This window comes from Elephantulus edwardii, unplaced genomic scaffold (assembly GCF_000299155.1).
Source record: "Elephantulus edwardii isolate Elephantulus edwardi_28Jun2011 unplaced genomic scaffold, EleEdw1.0 scaffold00209, whole genome shotgun sequence".
Classification (NCBI taxonomy): Eukaryota; Metazoa; Chordata; class Mammalia; order Macroscelidea; family Macroscelididae; genus Elephantulus; species Elephantulus edwardii.
This window is the reverse complement of record NW_006399959.1, coordinates 4,620,534-4,628,981: the sequence shown is the minus strand read 5'-3', so window position 1 is coordinate 4,628,981 and position 8,448 is coordinate 4,620,534. Positions and strand designations below refer to the sequence as shown.

Genomic DNA, 8,448 nt, shown 5'->3' with positions numbered 1-8,448 from the left:
ATGCTGACCCTTCTGGTGCTGGTGCTGTCTTTCCTGGCAGGCCTGACCCATGGGGCCCCTGGTGAGTCTTGGCCCTTGGGCATGAGTGTCAGAGACACCCTGGACTGTCTTGCATGGGAGGGCTGCACCAAGGCTGAAGTTGCTCCTAATCCCTGATGTCACCCTCTCTCTTACCCCCAGCCCCAGTCCTGGAGCGAGCAGTCATTGTTGGGGGGAAAGAGGCCCCTGCGAACAAGTGGCCCTGGCAGGTGAGCCTGCGGGTGCACAGGGAATTCTGGATGCACTTCTGTGGGGGCTCCCTTGTGCACCCCCAATGGGTGCTGACTGCAGGCCACTGCGTCGGACCGTGAGTACCAGGTGCATGGTTGGTGGGGGCAACTGGGAAAGGCTGTGTCCATAGTGGCTGGACCCCCAAGCTGGCCTCTCTCCTCTCCCCAGGAACATTGTGAACCCCTCAGTTCTCAGGGTGCAGCTCCGTGAACAGCACTTGTACTACCATGACCAGCTGCTGCCCATCAGCAGGATCATCGTGCACCCCAACTTCTATGCTGCAGAAAGCGGAGCTGACATCGCCCTGCTGGAGCTCCAGGAGCCAGTGAACACCTCCAGCCACGTGCAGCTCATCTCCCTGCCTCCTGCCTCTCAGACCTTCTCTCCAGGGATGTCGTGCTGGGTGACCGGTTGGGGGGACGTGAACAATGGGGGTGAGTGTCAAGGACAGTGGAGAGTTGTGGGAAAGGGTGGTCCCTATGGGGGACCCTACGCTTCCACCCCCTCCCTCGTCTTCTGCTCTCGTTCTCCAGAATCCCTGCCACCACCATTCCCCCTGAAGCAGGTGAAGGTCCCCATCGTGGAGAACAGTCTTTGTGACAACAACTACCACACCGGCCTCCAGACAGGAGATAACGTCCACATCATCCACGATGACATGATGTGTGCTGGAAACACTCACAAGGACTCCTGCCAGGTGGGGGCCCCCTGTGTCCTCCCCCACAGCCCTGCCTGCCCCTCAGCCTCTCAGCCAGCACTGACCTTCCCCGCCCCACCCCCAGGGAGACTCTGGAGGGCCGCTGGTGTGCAGGGTGAACGGGACCTGGATGCAGGCAGGTGTGGTCAGCTGGGGTGATGGTTGTGCCCAGCCCAACCGACCCGGCATCTACACCCGTGTCACCTCCTACTTGGACTGGATCTACCTCTATGTCCCCAAGGAGTTCTGAGCTGAGGAATGGAGCTTCCAGGCCCCTTGATCCCTTGCCCCTTTGACCCATATTGCAGCTTCTTGCCCAGAGGGCCACCCCATCCCACCATGTTTCCTCCCCAGGGCCTCCTTCCTACTTTGAGTCATCATCTGCTGCTGAGGTCCCCTCTCCTCCCTGACCCCACCTCTGCCCCAGGCCTTTGCCCAGGTAGCTGCGAAGGAGGCCTGCTCACCCCTCCGCAGTGCTGTATCTCATTAAAGTTCATGGAAAGCAGGCGTGGCCATGGTTACTATTTCTATTATTCTTCATTTTAATGAACGTTTACAGAGGCTTTGGATTTCCATTCATTCATTGTTGCACTTTTCTCCCTACCCACCCTTCCCCCCAGTTCACTCTTCTCTTTAAAAAGAAGAAGAAAATTCACTCTTTGAAAAGTAGAAGAAAAATTGTTTCATTGTTATACAATCCCCCCCACCCCAGTATACTCCACTATACAACGGTTACTATTTTTTAAATTTTATTTTATTAATTGTTTAAGTATTTTATTTTAATGAACATTTACAGAGATTTTGGATTTCCATTCATTCATTATTGCATTATTTTCTCTATCCCCTGCCCCCCACCCCAGTTTGTTCCTCTCTTTGAAAAGCAAAAGATAAACTTCTTTGTTGGTATACAATCCCCTGCTCCCGCAACCCCCTCCCACCCCCAATGGTTACTATTTCTAATGGAGGTGGAACCCTGTATCCAGGATGTAATGTTCAGCATGGCAGTGGGGTTTGCAAGGAGCTGATTGTCTTTGCACATGAGGTTCCCCCTCATAGCGTTCTCCTCACAGCTGACCACAGCATCACCTCCCAACCCTCCAGAGGGCACAGGACAGCCTGTCATAGCATGTCACTGTCACTGTTAGGGACTGTCCAGTGAACTCTGACTCATAGTGACCCGGTGTACAATAGAATGAACTCCTGTCCAGTGCTGGGCCTGATTCATTTCATTGCAGGCCTTCTTCTCTTTCACTGACCCTCTTACCTTAGCATCAGGGATCAGCAGCCCCGACAACAGGCACAAAGTCTCTACCTGGCCTCTGACGAGTGCACTGACTGCATTTCATCCAGGAACAGATGTTCAGTTTTGTAACTATATTCAGTTTTCCAGCAGACATTTGTGTTGTTTTTTTAAAAAGTCTGGGTTTTTAGGAAGGGCTGCCCCTGGCGCTCTTGTGTGGCTCCTCTGCCCCTGTCTGTGGGTGTGCCAGGGTGGGGGTCTGCTGGATTCCACGGTCATTCTAGAAAATGCCACTCCAAGCACACGGGATGGTGGCTGCCAGTCTCTGCGCTCACTTCTCCATCTTGGCACCCGGGAGATGACACCTCAGGAAGTTGTTTTGTTTTATGTTTTTAATAGATTTCAGTTCTAAAGCAAGGAGCCTGATGGTACAATCGTATATTCAGCGGCTAACCCAAAGATTGGTGGTTCAAACCCATCCAGCAGCTCTTTGGGAGAAAGACCAGGCCATCTGCTCCCGTACAGATCACAGGCTGTCTCACTGTCGCCACTATAAAGGGATCATAGATGAAAGTCCTGGACAGAGTGGCTGAAAAATGCAGAACAAAGCTCAAAAACATAACAATGGCCAGCCTCACTGGCCTGACGGGGAACTCTGGGAGCTTAATGGTAAAGAGTGCTGCTGCCAGCCCAAAAGCAGGTGGTTCAAATCCACTAGCCCCTTCAAGAGAGAAACCCGGGCCATCTCCTCCCACACAGCCACCGAAAACCCACTGGAGGGTCAACTGTGAGTCAGTTTTGACTCAACAGCACATAACAACTGAAGCAACCACGCCATTTAGACATTATAGGCTCCTAGTCACTCTGAACCTGGAACAAAACTCACTCCTGTGGCTCAGCTTTCAGACAAAAGACAGGAGGCACTCCCTCGGTGGAACAGTCAGTCACAGAAGAGCAAAAGGGGAGCACTGGCTCAGGAGGTAGGGAGTGTAGTAGGACAGAAGGATAAATGGAATCAAGCATCAGTCCAGGAAGCAGAAAGTTACAGCGTGGGGATGGTAGTGAACGTTATAAAACCATAATATGTATGAATGGTTGAGTGGAAAGCCAGTTTACTTTGTAAACTCTCGCTCAACACACACACAGGCTGTCACATCCTATGGAGTGGCTCTACCCTGTCCCACGGGGTTGCTATAAATTGAAAATCAACTTGATGTGCCTTGCAGCTGCATTTTTAGAGCAGTTTTAAGTTTATAGAAAAATAAAAGAGAGCCAAAAATCCAGAGCTATCTCAACTTCCTCCTCTCCATTTTCACATCTGCTATTTTTTTAAGGGATACATCATAGTTTTTACATTGTTGTATTGTCATTGGTTTCCAGTTGGAAGCAAATTCTAGTTGACCCTTAAGTATTTTCAGTCAGTAAATTGTGTGATAGAAAAGCGTTCATCTTTCTCCCTAGAGTCGTTTGTAGATTCGAACTGTGTGCCTTTGGCTTGGAAGTACAATTCTTTGCCATTAAGCCACCAGAGTGCCCTCTCACATCTGTTATTTACGCTTTGTATCTCATAGGACATTTGTTAGGGAGTTCTGGTGGCTTTGTGGCAAGACGCTGTGCTGCAATTCTGAAGGCACGTAGTTCAAGGACACCAGCGGCTCTGCAGGAGAAGGATGTGCAATCTTTTCCAGTCGCAATTATCTGCCTCTGGAAACCCACTGAAGGGTCAGCTATGGGTCAGTTCTGACTCTACAGTTACATAACAAGGACAGTAACAGGACATTTTGTTACAACTGAGGAATGTACACAGATACATTGTAACTCCCCGGAGAACTGCACTTAAAGCAGGCTTCACTGTGCATTATAGTCCTGTAGGTTTGACAAATTTGTAGTCATGTGTCCTAGGTATCAGGTAGAATAATCTCATTACCCTAAACTGTCTTGGGCATTCCAGTTCATAGTTCCCTTCACCCTGAGTACTGTCATCCTTCATTGTTCCCTTTTTCTATAATTTTTTTCCTTTTTATGCATGTTTTAACCTTGAAGTCTTCCAAGGTTTTTTAATCCCAAAGAATCCATTTTTTACAAGAAGGTGTCACAGGGCTTTTCATGTGTGTGTGTGTACACACGTATGTGTGTGTGTTGCCAGGCAGCAGAGCAGTCCTGGGGCCAACAGTCAAGGTTTACCCCTTATCTGACCCAGATCCCTGATAAACAACGTCCACTCAGGCTGTGACAGTTGATAGATAAGGAGTATCATCTCTAATCAGGGAAGCAAGGCCATGTGTCCACAGCGTCAGGCTGAGTTAGACATGGGGTCTTCCAGAGTGGGAGGGAGTTCAGGTGGTCAGGTCCCTGCAGACAGACCCAGATCCCCACTCCAGGTTTGGAGGAAGCTGTGGAGTGGGGCACATGTGGGAGAAGGACTCCCAAGACTAAAGGAAAATGGAGCTGAAAGAGGTAGGAAGTCTGGGATGCATCCCTTCTCTCCATAGGCAGCATGAGGATTCCAGCCTAGGGAAAGGCCTGGGATATGGGCCTCTATCCAGGTTCACACTGCTCCCACCTTCTAGGCATGAGCTCCAAGGATGTAGCTGTCATGGGAGGACCAGCCATTGGCGTTCACTGTTGGCCCCACACTTGTGCATGGATGGGGTGTCCATGACCTCTCATCAGACTAGAGGATCAATATGCTCTGATTGCAGTTGCTGGCCAGGAGCCCAGGGCCGAGCTGTGCAGCCACATCATGGAGAATTATCAGGTGCTCCTCCTTGTGACTCAGTTTCTCCCTGAGAGAAAGGCCCTCAATGAGATGGTCACCACCTGCAACAATGGATTCAAGCACAGCAGATATTGTGAGACGTGGATGAGAGAGCAATGGGCTGGACACCGCTTTGGGCAGACAGAGGGCACCAGGCCACAAAGCTGTATGACTGTGCCCATCTGCTCTGGTGTGAGGTCATGGGACCAGGGGCGGATGTAGGACAGAGATATGGTAGGAGTAGAGGCCTTGAGACACTAGCTATAGGGACAGGGGACACCAGCTATAGGGACAGGGGACTCCAGCTATAGGGACAGGGGCAGTCTGCACCTTGGACTGTATTTTTTAAAAAACAATACATATATAATAAGTATGCGTGGAAGGAGGAGTGGAGTCCACTTCCATAATAGCTTGCCTCCGGAAACCCTATGAACTTGGAGAGAGGATGAAAGGCACCCAAACATCAAGGACTCTCCTTCATAGGGTCGCTATGAGTCGCAGGCGACTCATAGCGACCCTATGTACAACAGCCCTAAACTCCGCTCTGTCCTGTGCCAATCGTACTGTCTCTGACACTCCCATCCCAATTATCCCAGTCACCGAATCAATCCACCTCATAGAAGGCCTTCCTCTCCTGCGCTGTCCCTCTCTAAGGACCGGTCTCTCCTCACAACATGTCCAAAGTATGTTAGACGGAGCCTCAGAATCCTTGCCTCCAAGGAGCTACCCGGTTTAACCCTTTCCAGGACAAATCTGTTTGTTTTCCTAGGAACAACATATAATAAGCATAGATATATAACACATATAATAATATAACAATATATAACAATAAAGATAATAGATAACAGATAAGGTAAATAATAAATACAAGAAATAAAATAAACATAAGGAATGCTACAGAATAAATCAAATATCTAGGACCAAAAAAGGGAATTCTAGTGGCCTAGTGGTAAGGACCTGTGCTGTCATCTCAAAGGCATGTGGTTCAAATCCATAAGAGCAAGATGGGCAATCTCCTCTTATGCAATTTACTGCCTCTGGAAACCTTTGGGAGGGTCAGCTATGAGTTGGTTCTGACTTGTTGTACATAGTAACGACAACAACAACAGGACAAAAAAAATATATAGGCATATATTTCATAAAATATTGGTGGTGAGTGTGCTGCTCATGGAAAAACTGGCAGTTCAAATCCACTAGCCACTCCATGAAAAGAAGATTGCTCTGAGAAGTCTCCTCCCATAAAGATGTACAATCTCAGACATCTGATAAAAAGTGACTCAACAGCAGTGGTGGACGTATACACATCTTCTCGTTGCTGTTGTTAGGTGTCTTCTAGTTGAGTATGACTCATAACGACCCTGTGAATAACAGATTTGGACCCTGTCCTATCCTGGCCATCCACCTCATCGCTGACACACTACAGCCCACTGCAACGGTCACTGTATCAATCCACCTGGTTGAGGCTCTGCTGCTCCTTTGCCACTCCTCCATCTTTCCAAGCATGATGTCCTTATCCAGGGAATAACTTCTCCTAGCAACATGCCCAAAGTATGTGTGAGATGAAGCTTTGACATCCTTGTCTCCAAGGAGCACTCTCCAAGACATATCTGTTTGTTCTTTTAGCAGTCCATGGGACCTTCATCACTCTTAACACCACAGTTCAAAGCCATCAATTCTTCTATCATTATTCATTGTTAAGCTCTAAGATGCTTACCAAGTGACGGAAAAGTCTGAATCAAGCACACTTTAGTCCTCAAACCGATAACATTGTTCCTCAATAATTTGTCCACGTTTCAGGATGAGTTCCCGGACAGACTTTAGATTCTGAAACCCCCAAGTTACATAAGGTTCCACTGTACGCAGCATTTTTAGAGTTATAGGGGTCACTTTGACAAAGACACCACTGAAAATCCTAGGCGGAGTCTTGCAATGGTCCTCTGCACTAGGTGACTCACGCCATTAATCCCAAATGTGCATCGCAAAGGCCAAGGAATGTTCATCTGGCACATCCAAGCACGCGGTTTCACTTCTAGTCGTCTGACGTCTACTTTGTCACGTTGCTGTTGTTGGGAATCAATCACGAATGATTCCAGTTGCTTGACCCGGAGCCCTTTCCCTGTTCTCTGCTTCTCCTTTTCCAAAAGTGCTTGCTTGGCCTGTGTTGCTTTAAGAGCCTGATATGCCTTCCTCTTTTTCAGGAGATTTTCTGGAACCAATGGGATTGTTTTCCTTTGCTCTTCCTCCGCCATCTTTCCGCTGCTGCAGCTACTGCTCATGCGCAGCCCTCGCACCTGGGCCGGAGGAGCCGCTCTATGTTTACATGATCATAGAGACGGAGAGCCCTGGCTGGAGACTGTACAACCCAGCCGGCTGGGAAACAGTGACTCGCTGAGAAGTCTTGATAACCCTGATCGCCACCAAAAGTTGCAGGAACTTCATTCGCAGCTTTTCCAAGATCATGTTATCTTGAAAATCCAACCCCTTTTATTTAAGCTATAGTCTCACAAACCTGGTTGCGTAGCTGCTGCCCCCAATAATTTGGAGAGGTCCCTGACTTCACTTTCCCTGTGCACTATGTCTCCTGTGATCTCCTGACTATACATATATGAGTGAATCCACACACATATGTATATTTATTTTACAGGTGGTGGTGTTAGGTGTCGTTGAGTTTAACACGATTCATGGAGACCCTATGAACAGCCAACCTGAACCCTGCCCTATCCTGTGCCATCCTCATCACCTCTGAGACACTTAGAGTCAATTGCTGAAGTCACCTGTCAATTCATCTCATTGGGGTCTTCCTCTTCTTCACTGATCCTCCATCTTTTCAAACATGATCTTCCTTTCCAAGGAATAGCCTCACCTAGCTACATGTCTGAAGGATGATAGGCAAGCGTCACCATCTTTGTCTCCAAGGAGCATTCTGGCTGCATTTTTGCAAGACACATCTCTTTGTCTTTTGGCAGCCCATGTGATCATCAGTACTCTTCTCTAGCACCACAGTTCAAAGGCATCAAAGTTCTGTCATCTTTATTTTATACGAACAATATGTAAAATGTGCATGCATCTTATTATACATATATGTGTTTATTTTAGTGTTGCATGTGTGTTTGTAACTGTGTTCTTTGTTGGCCATATTTGTAGTGTAGAACAATCTTATGTGCAAGATAAACTGCAAAGATAGTATCTCATCATCATTTCAGTGCTATCAAGTCAAAATGACTCACAGCTAATGCTCTGTTGGGTATCCAAGTCTGTAAATTGCATGGGAGGAGATTGTTCATCTTTCTCCCAAGGCGCCTCAAGTGGATTTGAACTGCCTATGGGTTAGCAAACCAATTCCCCATGGACCAGTGCTCCCTCAGATCTAGAATAGAAAGCTCATACACCCTATACCAGCTTCCCCTGCATCAGCACCCTACATTGAGACTGTCCATGTGCTGTAACGAATGAATTAACATGATGCATTAAAACATTTGCTCA

The 8,448-nt window shown here is 48.0% G+C and overlaps 1 protein-coding gene and 1 pseudogene across 1 annotated transcript; one reads left to right on the top strand and one right to left on the bottom strand.

Annotated features, from left to right (window-relative positions):
* Window positions 1–1,217, top strand: TPSAB1 (tryptase alpha/beta 1). The gene is made up of 5 exons (XM_006897456.1): window positions 1–61; window positions 181–346; window positions 439–704; window positions 804–967; window positions 1,053–1,217. Exons 1-5 carry the CDS (start codon window positions 1–3, stop codon window positions 1,215–1,217), a joined length of 822 nt encoding a protein of 273 aa, XP_006897518.1.
* A 3,556-nt stretch (window positions 1,218–4,773) lies between these two features.
* On the bottom strand, window positions 4,774–7,214 carry LOC102847137 (annotated as a pseudogene).
* Between the last annotated feature and the right edge of the window lie 1,234 nt (window positions 7,215–8,448).

Excerpts from the sequence above, each read along its gene's own strand:
- TPSAB1 (XM_006897456.1), top strand. The coding sequence starts at position 1 with ATGCTGACCCTTCTGGTGCTGGTGCTGTCTTTCCTGGCAGGCCTGACC. Across the intron at positions 347-438 it reads GCAGGCCACTGCGTCGGACC|GAACATTGTGAACCCCTCAG; the intron begins GTGAGTACCAGG and ends TCCTCTCCCCAG. Across the intron at positions 968-1,052 it reads CTCACAAGGACTCCTGCCAG|GGAGACTCTGGAGGGCCGCT; the intron begins GTGGGGGCCCCC and ends CCCCACCCCCAG.